This window comes from Protopterus annectens, chromosome 8.part1 (assembly GCF_019279795.1).
Source record: "Protopterus annectens isolate FY-2018-M chromosome 8.part1, PAN1.0, whole genome shotgun sequence".
NCBI classification, from domain to species: Eukaryota; Metazoa; Chordata; order Ceratodontiformes; family Protopteridae; genus Protopterus; species Protopterus annectens.
In genome coordinates, this window is record NC_056742.1 from 495,787,577 (window position 1) to 495,806,374 (window position 18,798).

Sequence of the window (18,798 nt, forward strand, 5' to 3'; positions counted from 1 at the left end):
CCTCAGCATGCTACTATCCTTACAGCATACCACAGCATGCCGCTGTCCTTACAGCATACCTCAGCATGCTGCTGTCCTTACTGCATACCTCAGCATGCTGCTGTCCTTACTGCATACCTCAGCATGCTGCTGTCCTTACAACATACCTCAGCATGCCACTGTCCTTACAGCATACCTCAGCATGCTGCTGTCCTTACAGCATACCTCAGCATGCCACTGTCCTTACAGCATACCTCAGCATGCTGCTGTCCTTACAGCATACCTCAGCATGCCGCTGTCCTTACAGCATACCTCAGCGTGCTACTGTCCTTACAGTGTACCTCAGCATGCCTCTGTCCTTACAACATACCTCAGCATGCCACTGTCCTTACAGCATACCTCAGTGTGCTGCTGTCCTTACAGCGTACATCACAGCATACCTCAGCACGCTGCTGTCCTTACAGCGTACCTCAGCATGTTGCTGTCCTTGCGCTGTACCTCAGCATGCCACTGTCCTTATGGCGTACCGCAGTTTGCTGCTGTCCTTACAGCATACCTCAGCATGCTGCTGTCCTTGCGCCATACCTCAGCATGCCACTGTCCTTACAGCATACCTCAGCATGACTAAGACTTTTTGCACCATACCACATGCTAGCGTAACAAATATGTTGAGTGTGCTCCAAACAAACTCCAGCATACTTAGGCAGATAGCAAATCAGCTGAGGGACAGATCTCATGTAGTGTGGGTGGCAGGTGTGTTCCCTCAATGAGTATGTAGGCGAGCAGTGATATTCCTCAGGGGTCCATGCTCTTACCCTAATACTGAGCATCTACTTCACAACTCTTCAAAATCATAAATGGGAATCTTAGGCTGGTAACTGCAGACTTGGTGTCATCCTCAAGCCCCCGTCTGATACACCACAGCTCTGACTGGAACTGATAAATGTCAACAGTGGTGTTCAAAAAGCTGGATAAGAGTAAATGATAAAAAGTGTAACATCATTGTATTTGATAAAGAATGCCTTCATCCATCTTATAATACAAGCAGCATCCCACATAAAAATGAAAATGTGTTGAGAGACACTGGAACATGGGTAGATAATCCCCCCTCCCGATTGCCATGCTGTAACAATGGTTAGAAAATCTCTTTACCTGGTGCAGCTGATTGCAAAAAGTATTTTATCTAGAGCTAAGGAAGTTCTTACCCCTATATATTCAACATTGATCAGACCATTTATAGAATACAGTGCTCCTCTTAGGATGCATCTTAGGCATATCAAGAAACTGGAACGACTCTAGAGTGTCCTAAATAAAAATATTGCAGGCTTAAAAAACAAGAGCATGAGAACCTGAAAGCAATGTTCCTTTATTCAGTGTCCTATAGACTCCATAGAGGTTATCTGTACCTTGCATTTCAGGCCATTTGGGATCCAATAATCCACAATCTCTTATGTCTCCACAAATCAGATAGTTCCACAAACACTAGAACCATGGTGCTTAGCTTGCTTCGGCAAATAAACAAAACACGGTAGAGACATATTTGTCATGCAGTGCTTACACCCTCACTGGAACAAACTTCTTTTCTAAATTAAGAGATGAAAAACACTTTCTTCCTTCAAAAAAGGGTTAGACAATTGGATGGATATCAAAAAATTCACCTGATATGAATAATTTATTCCTCCTTGAAAATCCAGGCAAGGTCTAAGGGAGGTACTGACAAGCCGTAAATGGCCACTGGGCCCATTTGCCTTGTATTTTTTTATGATTCCCTGTGTCTAATGATAAATCTCTCTAGATCAACAGAGGTGCATTCTTTTTTTAATGTCTTAACATTTGCCCTGTCAGATGAACAAGTGGTCATGAGCAGAGGTATAAGACTGGCCACATCTACATGGCCACCACTGGTATCACAGAGCTAAGACTGGCCACATCTACATGGCCACCACTGGTATCATGGAGCTAAGACTGGCCACATCTACATGGCCACCACTGGTATCACGGAGCTAAGACTGGCCACATCTACATGGCCACCACTGGTATGACCGAGTTAAGACTGGCCACAACTACATGCCCACCACTGGTATCACGGAGCTAAGACTGGCCACATCTACATGGCCACCACTGGTATTACAGAGCACTTTTACCTCTCACTAGTTTGCCAAATCTTACTCCCACTCTCAACCTATTAGTGCAAGAAATCTGTAAAAAGCCTAAAATAATGAGGGGGCAAAGACCCAAAAAATAAGGACAGAGTTTAAATATTGCTCTTATAAGCTTAGAAAGTTGCTGGAATAACACGTTTTGTGTTATCTCACATTTTCTAAAGGATATATAAAGACTGAAACTCAAATGTTCATCATTAGTTGGTGACTTCAATCCTCAGTGGTTTGCCAGAAAAACACAACTTTTATGAGGAGCAGATCCAAAATATGAGGCAAAAATCCTGACATTCTGTGAAAATCTGGACAATTGAGAGCTATTCATACCATGGCAGTTGCAGCTCCTTGTAGCTTGGAGAACAAGTGAGAAGAACATCTCTGTGTATGACTGTAATTACACTTGCAGCTGCTTCCCAATGCCTCATTTACCTACATTTTCTTTCTGGAAGACAAACTGACATAAATAAAGAGAATAAGCAAATATCGAAATATCGGACAAGACTGGTCAAACATGAAACAGAAGCTGAATATTCTCTCAGAATAACCAGTCAACAAAGCAGAGTATAAAGCACAAACTTTATTCAAAACAAGTAAAAAAGATAAGCACTTTGACGCCCACAAGGCACTTTTTCAGATCACACACTTATCAGTTCTACATGTTTTGAATAAAGCTTTGTGTTTTATAGTCTATTGTCAACTGGTTGTTCTGAGATAATATTCAAGACATACTGATGTTACCTAATTACATGTACTGGGTTGAAATTTTGTTATAACTGGAAGTCAGGGAATTATGCGTGGACATCCTCGTATAACTACTTTAAACAACGTCTTTGTCATTCTGTGAACAGATGACCCAGCTGATGAAAGACTTGTGCATTTCTCTTCAGGTCAACAAAATGTTCCTCGATGACGCAGTATTATTCTAAACCTGTAATACGCAAGTATTTCTCTGGCCTGCTCTCTTCTTGATATTTGTTCTGCGGCACTAATGTTTGCTCCTAAGCAGTGCACGAGACGTGGTTGCTTGCATATTTATTCATTCAATGCATTCCGTTTGTTAACTGGGTGTTCTAACAGAGGGTGGGGCCCTTTCTCAGAAAAAAAACAGGCTGAGTTCATACCTACAAGTATGTCGATCAGTAAGAAAATGATTGGGAATTACAAAATGTATCACTCAAAATGCAATGTGCAATACAAGATCCATACACATACTGTGGAAGGAGAAAATAAAACCATGATTAAAAATGATTTAATGATATAGAAAGAGAAACAGGTTGCATACATCAAACACTGAGCAGCACAATAAAGTGTTCACTATTCCCAGTATAGTTGAGGTGAGTACAGTTATGTAACAAACATAAGGCTCCATTACATCTGCTCTGCATTGACGATCTTGCTTCAGACTGTCTCAATCAAGAAAGTTCATAAATGACGACAGGAGGACACACATGTTCACAGTGCACATACTTAGCTTGTGACTTTATCAGCTAGTACAATACCAAATTAAGAAAAAAAAACTTTGTAGGGGGCTTACATCCTGCATTCCACATGTGGGGTAGTAAACTTTCCCACAGAAAACACTCCTTACTTAATTTTTTTATCCTAGGTCATTGCACCTCAAAACAAGAGCAATCATTGACAGGCAATGCAAAATCTGTCTTGGCCTTTCTGCAAGGTACACTGACAATAGACCACACTCACTCATTTTCAATCCTATACAACATCAATGTAAATGCAAGTGAGCAATAAACATACAAGCAAATGCCAATTCATTTTCTTCTAAGCAGCAGGGACCCCACAGTGACATATGCGTGAGTGAAGACCCCATCACCCATTATAGATGATGCAGTCCGACGTCTTAGCACTTCAGTGTAAGTTAATTTTCTCAAGGGGGAGGACTTTTCAAACATCAAATGCATTCAGTGTCTCATTGTAAACTGCACGGAGTCATATCATCAATGCATTCAGTGTCTGTTTGTTCACTGCACAGAGTCGTATCATCAATGCATTCAGTGTCTGTTTGTTCACTGCACAGAGTCGTATCATCAATGCATTCAGTGTCTGTTTGTTCACTGCACAGAGCTGTATCATCAGTTTTGTTCCTAGTAAAAGAGTAAGTAAAAGTAGGATCAGCATTCTAGGATGCGTGACGTCGCAGTGTTCATTAGAAACAAAACAGGGGTCTGCATGAATCATATATTTGAGATGTGTGTAAACTAGCACTCTGAGTTTGATTTATTAAAGTTATATTATTGGTTATATATTGTTTATTCCTTCCAAATACAGAAGTAGCATAAACCTGATATGGAATGCTATAATAACACAAGAGGGGGATAAATACCAAGAAAACTTACAACTGTTATCATCTGCAGTGACAACAGACATCATTAAACTTAAATAAATAAAATCTGTTCTGAGGACACAAAATACAAAGGTGAAGTATCTCCCAAATGGTATGTCTGGAAATACTGAAAAGCTTAAAACACATTATCCACTCAGTTTTTAAAGACTATAAATGGTGTGCAAAGGTAGGTGCCCAGTGGTCAGCTCTGTGGTAAAGATGTCCGAGTGACTCAGTTTCATGCAGTGGAATGAGGTCCTGGATGTGCCATCTAGGTATGGCAGGCAATGGTGCCCTGCCTGCACAAGGGGGTGGATATGAGACTCCCAGAATAGGAGAGATTCCTGACAGGCGCAATGGGAGGAACTCCAAGTATTAACCAGGGGTGCCTGGGCCACACATCTCATGAGTCAGTGCAGACATGCATGTCAAAGCACACTGTATGCTGGTCATAATATCACATAGTGGCATTGCACACTGTGGTCCACATATGTGAAGTACAGGGAGAGATTTTAGTCACAAATTCAAAAAAATACTGAAACTATGACAGCCAAATTAAAAGCAGCTTTCACTTTCTGCTACCCTGAACTAAGAGATAGTTCACAATAAACTAAGAATGTATTGCCCCATGGAGTTATGTGAGATGCTGAAATAGTCAGGAAAAGAAAGTAAAATGGAACAGCTGGGATCCATGACTGTTAAAAAATCAGGCTGATGTCATGAAAAAAGTACAAATTTCCATTGTGTGATTAATATACTTGGCATAACTTTTTCCTTGAAATTAGCTATTATACAACTGACTTGTGTGTTTTCCACAGGTAATGTTTTGTCTGTAGCCTCCATTAAAAAACTGGACCCTGGGTTACATCAGATTTACTTAAGGCTGACAGATAGCGGTGGAATACAGCAAGACACCATTGTTGAAGTAGAAGTATGTGAGTGCCACGGAGATGACATCCACTGCCAGGGCAAAAACGTGAAAGCTGTGGGCCTGCCAATCATCCTGATGATTCTGGGTTCAATCCTTGTGCTGCTGAGTAAGTAAGAGTACACAACAAGCAGCAGTCTGGTGTGTGTGTGTGTGTGTGTTTGTGTGTGTGTGTTTTTGTGTGTGTGTGTTTGTGTGTGTGTGTGTGTGTGTGTGTGTGTGTGTGTGTGTGTGTGTGTGTGTGTGTGTGTGTGTGTGTGTGTGTGTGTGTGTGTGTGTGTGTGTGTGTGTGTGCTTCTGTCCAAGGTCCTGCTTCTTCTTTTCATTTATTTGTGTCTTGAGTTGCTTGTGTGCAAAAGTCTTATACAATGCCAAAATAAAATCAAGAAAAACAAAATTACTTAAAAATTAAATTTTGATTAATGTAATATTATTTGAGAAAGGTCTGCAGGTATATATTTGATGTGACCAATAGTGGTTTAACATAAAAATGTCATGCCAGTAAAAGGGGATTAGTAATATATTTAATATGCCTTAGCTGTATACTTTTTCAAATTCCAAAACAGCAGAGGTAACATAGTGGGAGATCTCTGTTGCCCAGTCTTACTACCCTGATACTGAATTATACTTCTACCCCCCCCCAGCACGTCATCATTTCAAGGAGTGAGAAGTACCTCATGCAAGTAACAGATAATGAAATTCATCCATTTAAATGTGTCTCATTACTTATTATTTCCATAATCTGGTGACCACTAAGCCCTCGGTTTAACTGCCACGTTTAACCAAAGCCAGTAGTACCCACAGATCCACGTGTATGTCAGGACTGGAACTGCAGGTACGTAGCCTGCCTGTAGTACCAGTAGAAATACAGGAGGAACTGACATTCCCCAAAGCTGGCTGGTTACCAGTATGTTGGCAATATCTACACAGCCATGACAAAAAACTCTCTGTATGTATGCATTCTTATAACATCAAACACTTTGGCTGCATGCTGTAGGTCTGCACTGCATAAGCACAGGTCAAAGATGTTAACAAAGACCAGTTTGGAACTCTCCCTTGTATATGAAGGGGACAGAGCATATACACTCCTCTGCTCCTGAGAGTAGCTTCACCTGTATATGGGAAGTAGCTTTACAAATATTTAGGCTTACCACTATGTAATTTCTACAGCAGTACTTCTCGCACACAGGCACTCAACACCAGTTAAACACTTTAGGGCGTTATAATGTAGGGAATCATATTCCTGGTTTAGAATTGGGGGTCAGGTACTTCAGTTACTTGCATTGCCATGGCCTGAGAACACCTGCAAATTTTTCTGTGGAATCCAGCGTGGAATTACTGCTTGGGATTGTGTGTTTCTCCTTCTGGAACCTCCTAGTGAGTTTAGTTTTCACACAATGGCGACACATATTGATTTATTTTGCCATTGCAATAGCCTTACTTAAAGTATGCATTTTTACATCTTCAGTAACACCTGCAACTCTCTCCTCTCTGAGATTATACCACCCTCACACCACCCTCTTGATTAACAAGTACTTCTTTATACTGACTCATATTCTAGACTGACTGATGCCATTTCAGACAATTTGCTATGTTTAAATGAAAATGTTCTCCTCGTCCTATGGATAATATACTTAATGCTTTTGAAGGATTCTTGTATAAGGCATTATACCTCCCTTATTACCACCATGCTGAACTTTTTCAGTGCCTACTGATTTCTGGCATATGTCACAGGCTCCACTCCTTGTTTGCCTTTGTTGCTTATTTGTGCTCTTTCTATATACTTAGAAAGATGTGAAATCCAGGTCTATGTATCATCCTCCAGGCAAAACCTTATTGTTCTCGAACAGAATCTTTCCCTGCCCATGTTCTGTTGTGTATGCTTTTATGTATGCAGCCCGCACCCCACTATGCCTTATGTGGCCATCTTCAAATCATGTCACAGAGGAACAGCCACGTCCATTTTCACTACTGACTTTCTGTGCTGCCTCTCCTGATTCAGCCTAGTGATGAATTGGTATCAGTGCCATCCCTCTCATACAAATATATACAAACAACAAAAATATCTCAACAGTAGCAGCATTTATCACACTTCTGTCACCTTGGCATCACTGACCTTCTCTTTTTGTTGTTTTTATAATTATTATTTGAAGTGTTTTCTTATATATCTCTTGTACAAATAGTTATTCATCCTACCAGAGGCCCAAAAACTCTTGAACTTCTCCTCACAAATATGGTCCCTTCTTGCACACCTCCATGTTTATTATCTTTCTTCATTAATCAGACTATAAACAAGTGACTTTTTCCTTTAAAACAGGAAGCACGTCCCTTGCAAATACCTCTGTGTTTAGAAACTTCTCCAAGCAGGCATTTTTAATGAAGTGATGACATAAGTAAATTCTGCTGTAACCCTTCTATGACAGACTGCATTGATAATGCTAGCACCTCTGCTTCTGACTTCTACTCCCAATTAAATTGTTGTATTGGTAAGGCAGTCCCAAATATAATGAGAAACGTAACAAAAAACTACTATGGCTGAAACATCTGTATACAAAAAGTATATAACAAGAGAAACTACTGAAATGAAGTTTCATTTACACTCCTCTTACACGTGAGTAGAGCAAACAGTTACGCAAACTGATAAAGACTTTAAGGTCAGCATTAGGAAGCTCAAAGCTGAATATGAATTTAGAATAACCACTAAAACTGTAAATAACTACCAATCTTTGTTTAATTATGTTGTAAAGTTAAGAGCTAACAGCAAGCAATGCACAGAGCTAGTCCACAGTAATACTGCCCACTCCAACCAAAAGAAAATAGTTATTATCCTAACTGACAAATCTAGTGTAAATTTTACTCCACACAAAATTATAACAAACCCACAGATTCCACGGTTAAAGCCACGCTGTATAATTATGATGGAGTGAATAATCTCAACAGTGAAAGAAACTAAAACCACATCATCTATGAACTCTGATATTACACTCTAGGTCATCTGATTATCGGTACTAAATACGGCTTATATGAATCTTTGGAACCTCTTTAAAAGTGATTGCATTCCCAAAGCATGATGGACAACAGCCATTGTAATGCCATTACGTGAGGGTGACCCAACTATGGACAGTGATGACAACAGACCTTCTGGTCTCAGGATTGTACTTACGGAACATACTATCTCAGATCTTATTAATCATAACATGGAAAATCTGTTAGCCCTGGGCCTTCATAAAGCTTTGTCCAGTACAGGACACTTTTCTTTAACCTTATTAATTTATTTGAAAAAGTCACTAATTTAGTGGACAGCATTTATACAGTAAGTGCAGGATATCTGGACCTGGCCAATGCCTTTGACACTATTCCACATGCAAGTATTATTGAAAGATCTATACATCTGAATCTAAAGCCATATGTTATGTGGTGGATAGCTAATTGGTTGTCTGACAGAGCTCGTGGTTAGAGTCGCAGGCGGTACTTCTGAAAGGAAAGCACTTACTGCTGATATTATCTGTGGCATACTACAGAGTTCGCTGTTGGACCATCTCCTACTTGGTATCTAATTCTCAGAACTTCAAGCCAATATTTCTAGCCTATGATTACTGACATTTACAGATTATTGTAAATTGAGTGTTGTTTGTTATTCCACTGACTCACAAGGGGTTAGACTATGTTAACAATGCGTGAAAGGTTAGAAAGGTCTCAAATTAATTGTGAAGAAATATAGTACAGTTCATTTTGATAAGCATAACATTTTTACAATCTAGGTTTGTTAACCATGAAAATTCAATTCTCTTTGGCCTCCAAATTCCTATGCAGAACAAATGGTTGCTCAAATCACTGTTAAGCGCCTTAACCTTTGTCAACATATAAATAAGACATGTTAACATGATCGATTCCCATTCCAATATATCGCCACCACCACCACGTCTGAAACAAACTTGCACTACACATCAGGCATGTTGCCACTATCAAGAGAAATATCAATCATGAGACAAACAGGCTCATATTGTTCCCTGGACAATCTTGTGTTTTCTTCTTTAATAATGGAGGGAAGTTTTGAAAATAATGCAGAAAAAATAAACATTGGTAACACACGGCTGACAACAATAATCGTTTAATACAAAACAAAAAACAAAAACCAGAAGCGCTTTCACAGATCAACTCTGCTTCCTCAGACTGATACAAAAAGCTCTATAGAAAGCACTTATTTAAAACAATTCAAAAATCTCACATGCCAGTCACAGAAAAGCATTAATTAAAGCATTACATCTGTCATTACCTTCTTTAAAGGCATATGTGCATATCTAAAAAGTAGTACATAAATAAATGTTTAAAATATAACATATTCAACAATAGACAACCATAAAAAATGAATAGTGTTAAAGCATAAATATTATAGGGGGAGAATAAAACATTCAATGTTTCAAGGCTCTATTTTTTAAAAATGGTTTTAAAGACACCATGCTATTAAGCCCTTTTGACTTATCTGCTTGAAATCTAATAATCCATTACTGTACTGTTGCCTCAGTATAGTTGTTAAAATTGCCCCCTCTCACACTCTTATATACTTTCTGTAAGACAAAAAACTTAAATTTATGCAAGGGACCATTGTTCTTAACATGCATTGCTAATGCATTAGTCTCTGTTCCATTCTTGCATCTCTGAGATGTTCTAAGATTCTGTCTTTAAACAGGTGATTAGTCTTTCCTACATAAAAGGCAAAACATTCTGTGCAGAAACCAAAATAAACAGCATTGTTGGTACGACAATCCGCATAGAATGTGGCCTCAAAATTAAATCCTGTACTTGAATGTACAAACCTCCCACCCACATAGATATGGGGGCAGGCTGCACACCTCCTACAAATATATGTACCTAGTCTAGCTGATACATTATATGTGTGGGTATCTAATGCCCTATAACATAAATGGTCCTTTAGTGACTTATTCCTTTTAAAGCAAAAAAGAGGTGAATCATTAATTTTTCCATCTAACTCTTTAACCATAGAAAGCATACCCCAATTTTCCTTAATGACATCACATACCAATTGTATATTACTCGAAAAAGTCAAAGGCATACGAATGTTATTATCAGCTCTCCTCGTACTATTTATGTGCAGACTGTCCACATTTTCATTTATATTCATTAGCGATATATGCTCATTATTATAGTAATATGGTCTACATCTCCCTAGTCTATTCTTCCATGCCTCTTGTATAGACTTATCTATGTCATGTGCTTTATAATCTTTCTCTATAAATTCCTCTTTCAACATGAGTAGTGCCTCATTCAATCACCTATCATTGTTACAGAGCCTCATGATTCGATAAATCTGCCCTTTTAATACATTTCTTTTAGTATGTGTACGATGAATAATTTTGTTATGTAAAAAAATTGTTTTTCTTCACTGGTTTCCTATAGAGTGAAGTAGTCAATACACATAATGCATCTCTTTCTATCTTAACATCTAGAAAGTCAATTTCTGTAAGTGAATATTTACCTTTTGAGTCAGGGCACTGAGCAAGGTTTGCTTAATTTTCTCGACTACCTTAACAATGTAACAAACTTTCTTAGATTTAAGTAGCTGTGTTTCACAATCACTTGCAAGGACCGATCATTACCTGAGCTACCAAGCTGATAGTGTCCCTAACATCATGCATTTGGGACAATTATGTCCATGGCTGGCACGGTTTGATCATGATAGTGAAGCCTGAATGATGATACAAAAAAAACATTTTAGGTAAATATGTATTACCCACACCACAGGAGAAAATTATTGCTAATGTACAATATCATTGTCTAATAAAAAGAAAAGAAAATAAATGATTTATATTTATAAACAATGGTATTGTAGTTGCAAACTCCTTGTTTCAGAAGTGTTTTTTTCTTCATCTCAAGTGCTTGTGGACAGTTTCCTTATGTACTGCATGCGATATATATGCATTAAGACATGAACCATGTATGCATGTGGCATGTACATGCCAACACAATGTACTGCACATTCATGTAGTATGTATATGCCGATACATATATTGCATATCCATGTGGCATGTATAAGCCAACACATGTACTGCACATGCATGTGGTATGTATATGCCAATACATGTACTGCTCATGCACGTGGTATGTATATGCCAAAATATATACTATGTATGAATGTGGCATGTATATGCCAACACACATATTGTGCATGCATGTGGCATGTATATGCCAACACATATATTGTGCATGCATGTGGCATGTATATGCCTACACAAGTATTGTGCATGCATGTGGCATGTACATGCCTACACAAATATTGTGTATGCATGTGGCATGTATATGCCAACAAAATGTACTGCATATGCATGTGGTATGTTTATGCTAACACAAGTACTATACAGATGTCATGTATATGCCTACAGAATATACTGTACATGTGGGTGACTTATATGCTGACACAGTGTACTGTCTGTGTATATGCTGACATAATGTCCTGTGCATGCATGATGTTTGTATATGCTAGCACATGTTAGGTGCATGCATGTGGCATGTATATGCTGACACGTAATGCTCATGCATGTGGTATATGTATGCATGTGCATGCAGTATGCGCATGCCAACACAATGTACTGCATATTCAGGTGGTATTTATATGCCAACACTTGTACTGTGCTTGTGTGTGTAATGTATAAGCTGACAGAATGTATTGGACATACATAGGTTCATAGGTTCATGTATATGCTGACATAATGTCCTGTGCATGCATGATGTTTGTATATGCTAGCACATGTTAGGTGCATGCATGTGGCATGTATATGCTGACACGTAATGCTCATGCATGTGGTATATGTATGTATGTGCATGCAGTATGCACATGCCAACACAATGTACTGCACATTCAGGTGGTATTTATATGCCAACACTTGTACTGTGCTTGTGTGTGTAATGTATAAGCTGACAGAATGTATTGGACATACATGTGGCATGTATATGCTGACATAATGTCCTGTGCATGCATGATGTTTGTATATGCTAGCACATGTGAGGTGCATGCATGTGGCATGTATATGCTGACACGTAATGCTCATGCATGTGGTATATGTATGTATGTGCATGCAGTATGCACATGCCAACACAATGTACTGCACATTCTGGTGGTATTTATATGCCAACACTTGTACTGTGCTTGTGTGTGTAGTGTATAAGCTGACAGAATGTATTGGACATACATGTGGCATGTATATGCTGAAAAAATATCCTGTGCATGCATGTAGTTTGTATATGCTAGCATGTGTGAGGTGCATGCATGTGGCATGTATATGCTGACATGTAATGCTCATGCATGTGGTATATGTAGGCTGACACAATGTACTGTGCATACATGTGGTATGTATATGCCAATACATGTACTGCGCATGTGGCATGTGTGTTGACACATGTAGTGTGCATGCATATACATGCATGTGGTATGCATATTCAACACATGTACTGTGCATGCATGTGGTATGTATATACACAATGTACTGTGCATGCATGGGGCATGTATATGCTGACAAAATGTACTTTGCATGTATGTGGCATGTATATGCTAACACATACACAGTACATAAGATCAAATGCAGTTTTTGCACTTTTAGGAACTCAGGATTGTGCATTCATCCTATTGTTATGTAGGAATACTTGCACTTTCCTGACATCCCCATTTGAGTTTAAATTGTTTTTAAACATTTTGTAATACTGTTTTTTTTTTTCTTTCTGTTCTTCATGTGTTTCATTTCTCTGCTTACTGGAGTAGAGAATATAGCAGCTGTATCTTTCACATTTAATAGCTATAGCTGCAGGAATGTATGTTCTTTTTTGTTTTGTTTTGTTTATTCTACTAGACATGTTGCTGTGCAAATTATGGATTTACAATACAAATGCTGTTTCATCTAATTACTGTGCATATTTTTGAATAATAATCAGTTTTTTTTATTATTTATGGCAGCAGACATGGAATCATGCCTAACTGGATATACTAGTATTTTTAATTCTATTTTTTTCTTTTTCTTTGCTCTTGCATTCCATTTTTTGTCTGCTCCATATCCACACCTGTGGGCTTGAGTATAAAGAAGTTTGTCCCTTACAACAGAGCTCAGTCTCAGGAACTTTTGCAAGCTTTCCAAAGGCAAGATATTCTACTTGTTTGCAATGCTTAAGAAGTAACTGTGCATAACTCAGATGAAGTTCCATACTCACACGGGCAGTATCGTGGACTTACATTTGAATAAAGTTCCATACCCACATGGGCAGTATCGTGGACTTACATTTGAATAAAGTTCCATACCCATGTGGGCAGTATCGTGGACTTACATTTGAATAAAGTTCCATACCCACATGGGCAGTATCGTGGACTTACATTTGAATAAAGTTCCATACCCATGTGGGCAGTATCATGGACTTACATTTGAATAAAGCTCCATACCCACGTGGGCAGTATCATAGACTTGCATTTGAATAAAGTTCCATACCCACGTGGGCAGTATCGTGGACTTACATTTGACTAAAGATCTATACCCACATGGGCAGTATCGTGGACTTACATTTGAATAAAGTTCCATACCCACGTGGGCAGTATCATAGACTTACATTTGAATAAAGTTCCATACCCACGTGGGCAGTATCGTGGACTTACATTTGAATAAAGTTCCATACCCACGTGGGCAGTATCGTGGGCTTACATTTGAATAAAGTTCCATACCCACGTGGGCAGTATCATAGACTTACATTTGACACCTTAAGACAAATGATTCAGGCACACAGCAATGCTTGTTGTTAATAATTTACCTAACCACCTTTCAGGAGCTCCTCAGCACAGTACACAAGAGGCGGGGCTTTCTGTTTGGTCACATGACTAACTTACTTTTATTTTCTAGTCCTACTGCTGCTGCTGCTGCTGTTCATAAAAAGGAGGAAGAAGACGGAGTTAAAGGACCCCCTCTTGACAGATGATGACAGACAAGCAAATATCTTCTACTACGATGAGGAGGGAGGTGGAGAGGAAGACCAGGTAGGTGGTGGATTGTAAGAGTTTGTCTTTCCTTTGTATGCTTTCCAACTTAACAGCCTTCTGTATCCCAACGCATAACACCCACAATGCTACTTTGATTATTAAGTGGGTCAAACACAGCAAAACAACAATTTGAGTATTAGAAATGCACACATTGTTTACTTTGTTTGCAATGTATTTTTTGCAGTATAATTACTTGATATTGCTATATAACCCTGATATTCAAAAGAGTTTTATTGCAGTGCAGAATACTTAAACCCATAGGTTTCTGTGTGGCAATAACCATACCTCTCAACTGTCCAGATTTTTGCAGAATGTCCAGATTTTTGGCTCCTATTTTTGGCCTGTTCCTCATAAAATTTGTGGTTTTCTGGCAAATCGCTAGGATGATCTGAGGACTGAAGTCACTAAATAATGACATACAAGTGAGTTTCAGACTTCAGATCTTTCAGACAATGCATGTTAAAACCAACCCTGTTATTCTAGTAACTTTCTAAGTTTATAAGAGCAATATTTATAATGCGTCCCTATTTTTCAGCCTTTGTCCCTCCATTTTGTTGGATGCTGTCCAGATTTCTTGAACCAAGAGGATGAGAGGTATGGCAATAAGCCTTTATGATTCAGAGAGAGCTCTCCCACTGTGGCTTTACCCTGGTGGTTACCACAGCATACAGTATGGTCTTTCTGGGGACTTCACATACTAATGTGACAGACCAGGGGAGTGGCTAATTAGACATGTGATCTTCCCCAGAAATGTCCATGGCTCCAGTCTAACTCAGGAGAGTGAGTTATTTTTTTTTCTAGGAGGGAAATGTGCATGCCATCTTTTGATGACATTTATCCACTCATCCCTGTGGCAGAAGTTGTTTATTTATTTGTAGTTTGTTAACCAGGGAAGTCCACTGGGCCATATTGAGCCCGTTTTCAGTGGAAGCCCGGGGACAAATTACAGAAATAGTATAATCTTCAGAAGACTTATACAATTAAAATAATGAGTTATAATCACAATGTAACATGTACAGAAATTGATATTGTATATAGACATTTTACAGATCAAGTTTTAAAAATAAAAGGTTAGCTAATGGTAAACATTGTCATTGTTTTATCAGCAAAACAAAACAGAAGTTTCATGGGGGGGGTTAGTATTATCAGCAAACAAAACAGAAGTTTCATGGGGGGGTTAGTAGAGGATGGGGGGGGGGGTTAGTAGAGGATAGGGAGCTAGTCATTTTCCAGGCAGTGGAGAGGTAAGAGTGTACCGAAGATTTAAAAGTGACAGGGTCGTGGATAGTTCTGAGGAATAATGGGAGGACATTTGACTTTTTGGCTAGGGAGAAAGAGACGATAAGTTGCCCAGGTGAATGTTTAGGCTTGTGCAGCAGGAGTAGATTTGTGTTCTTGGATCTAAGTTGTGGCATATACAAAGATTACAGCTAAGTGTAACAGAGCTGTGTGTGAGAGTGTGTGTGTGTGCATGTGTGTGTGTGTGTGTGTGTGTGCGTGCATGCGTGTGTGCATGTGTGTGCGTGTGTGCGTGTGTGTGTGTGTGTGTGTGTGTGTGTGTGTGTGTGTGTGTGTGTGTGTGTGTGTGTGTGTGTGTGTGTGTGTGCTTCTGCATTTGCGTGTCTGTGTGTGTTCATTCAAGCAAGTTAGTGTGTGTTTAGTTATGTGTCTGTATTAAGCTCCCAAAAGACATGAAACTCTTTTTAGACAGGAAATAAAAAAACTTTCTGTACTTATTCAAGTAGTGGGTTAAAACATGGCCACAGTTAATAAAAAAAGAGAGACTAAAATAAATGTGTAAAGAGATAGAGTTTTTATTGATTTTCACAAATTCATTATGTTATAAAGACCTATACACTCTATCAGCTGTACACCCTAACAGCTGCAGACTCTTTGTTCCCCATTTTGTAGCCCTGTCCTCTCCATTTTTTAACTCCTGTATCACCGTACTTACAATGCTCATATCAATTTCCCTCAGGCCTATTATACTTTTATCTTTTCCCTTCTCCCTTCCTGTTCACTGTTGCACAGCCCCCTTCCCCAGCCAGAAGTACCATTTGCTTTTTCTCTGTATGTTCATCCATGGTTGCTGTCCAGACCAGATGTAGTTCCCATCTGCTTTTTGGGCTTCTGCCCTGTATTGCTTAGATTCCTTAACAGCCCATTTCCGTACCTTTTCCCACACACATTCCTACAGTGTGTGGATTAATCCCATGTTCTCTGGGCTGCACCTCCAGCATTTCCCATGTTATTTTTTCCTTCCCTCATAGCGTTTTCTGTATGTATAACCATCAGTATATTATTCTAACTTGTAGGTCACTTGTTGCTTGGAGTAATTTTAGAAAGTCATGATCTATTTACCTTTTATTCATTTATCAAAATGTTTTGGTCATCCTTGTGCTTTCTGCCATCATCTAGTCTTTTTTTCAATTCCCTCTCTTTCTTTTAAGCTTGTTCTCATATATCATCTTTTCTTCTGTATCAACAGCACTTCCTTTCTCTTTTTCCTCCCTATTTTTAAGCCGTATATTTTATTGGATCCAGAATGTCTCCTTGCCTTATCAAAGTTTGTATCACAAAAGCTCAGCAACAAATATTCATTCATGGTGAGCACGTGTACACATATTTGGAGCCCATGTACCCATCTTGTCATAATAGGATCAAATAAATCATGAACATAAGCATTCTTTGTAGGGCACGATCCCTGCACCCCAATACCCTCATATGACTATTCTCACTGTGATGTTGGTACAACTTAGACAAACAGTGATGACTGACAAGCATTGTAAAACCTGTTGGTGTTTCTCGGAGAGGCTGTGAGATTGGACCACCCACTAAACACAGGAATATGAACAACCAAGATCTGACTATGTGGCAACTTGTGCTGTTATACTTAAACAATCAAAACGTGAGCTTAGTTGATAAAGGCAGATGATGGCAAGCTGTTTTTTCTGTGTTATTACATGCATACTGTACATATGTACATACAATATTTCTGTGAGGGGCTATAATGCCCTTCTAGCCTGACAATATACCAAAACAGTCACTCCCCATAGTAATTGTTCAAGTTGTTCTTAAAATATATAAAGCAGTGATTGCTTTAATATAGTTTGGTAGTCTGTTCCAGCTATCACTTAAGAAACAATTAGTACAACTTTCATTCCTATATGGTCTTCTACACAGGTAATCTGATACTTCTGTACTCTTCTTTGATATCCCCAAACAGTCCTAAAGGTAGTTGCCTATATCTATAAATAAGGTTTCCTCTTAAATATCTGTATGAGATACTGAACAAGTTCAAATATGTTAATATTAGTTTTCTTATAAGGTTTTCATATTATTATTCCATACTTCACTTTGGGTCTAATGTAACTTATAAGGGTCGATATTAATTCACCAAAATCACATTTCAGTGAACACCTAATCATCTACCCTAATTCAGCAAAAATCGTTTCAGCGATTCACTGAATTCACCAAGGGGAAATAACTATTTGCCCTACAGCACAACGGACCGACAGCCAAGCAAATTGAACCCACTCAAAATGGGTGAGCTTCACCTCCACACTCCCTCGATCTGTGCCCCCCACACCCCCCCTAACTATATATACCAACTCCGAGAACACACTACAGTGGAGAAAAGGGCAAAGTTCTGCTGTAGGTTAGGTGTTCATTGAAATGTAATTTCAGTGAACTAATATAGGCCCACTTACAAACAATGGTTTCATCATTTATGATTTTCTAGACTTTAAACATTTTTATACAGCCTATAGTTTAACAACTATCATTAACCAATTAGCTGATATGATCAGAAACACTCAAAGCTGGATTGACCCAAGGGCCTATGTCCTTAAATGAATTCACAGTTTCAGCCTCTGTGTACTGCATAAAGTAGGCACCCTGCAGTCTATGTTTTCCACATTTCATATGCTTAGCTTTTGATGTAGTTATCAGCATATTATTCTGTTACACCCAAATGCTTTATTTAGTTAAGTTCTTTTGCAGGCATGCTCTAGCCATAACAGATGTGATCAGTTTTCCTCATTGTCAGGTCATCTGCATTCAGACTATAGAACACCTGAGATGAAACACTCATCAGAAAGTTACATTTATACTTTCTTTTACAGTGTTTATGCCTTTAGGCCAGCAAAGAAAACTGACTCCCTCAAACTTGGGGTACACCCCAAACAGGTATGGGCCTAGGACAGAGCCCTGTGGGTTACCCTGACTGTAACCAAGGATTTCACCTGTCCATTTGCTGTATGATACTTGCCATGGTCTATAAGTCATGCAGCTATTCATCTTACCAAGAGTACATCAATACCTAGCTGTTCTAATTTATTGATCTGTATTTTGGGTATGG

The 18,798-nt window shown here is 38.8% G+C and overlaps 1 protein-coding gene across 1 annotated transcript in view; it reads left to right on the forward strand.

Annotated features, from left to right (window-relative positions):
• LOC122810162 (B-cadherin-like) overlaps positions 1–18,798 on the forward strand; it is a 140,733-nt gene that overhangs the window by 63,604 nt on the left and 58,331 nt on the right. The window contains exons 3-4 of the mRNA XM_044081639.1: positions 5,298–5,516; positions 14,302–14,435. Of these exons, the coding sequence (XP_043937574.1) occupies positions 5,298–5,516; positions 14,302–14,435 (353 nt within the window). The remainder of the gene's footprint in view (positions 1–5,297; positions 5,517–14,301; positions 14,436–18,798) is intronic.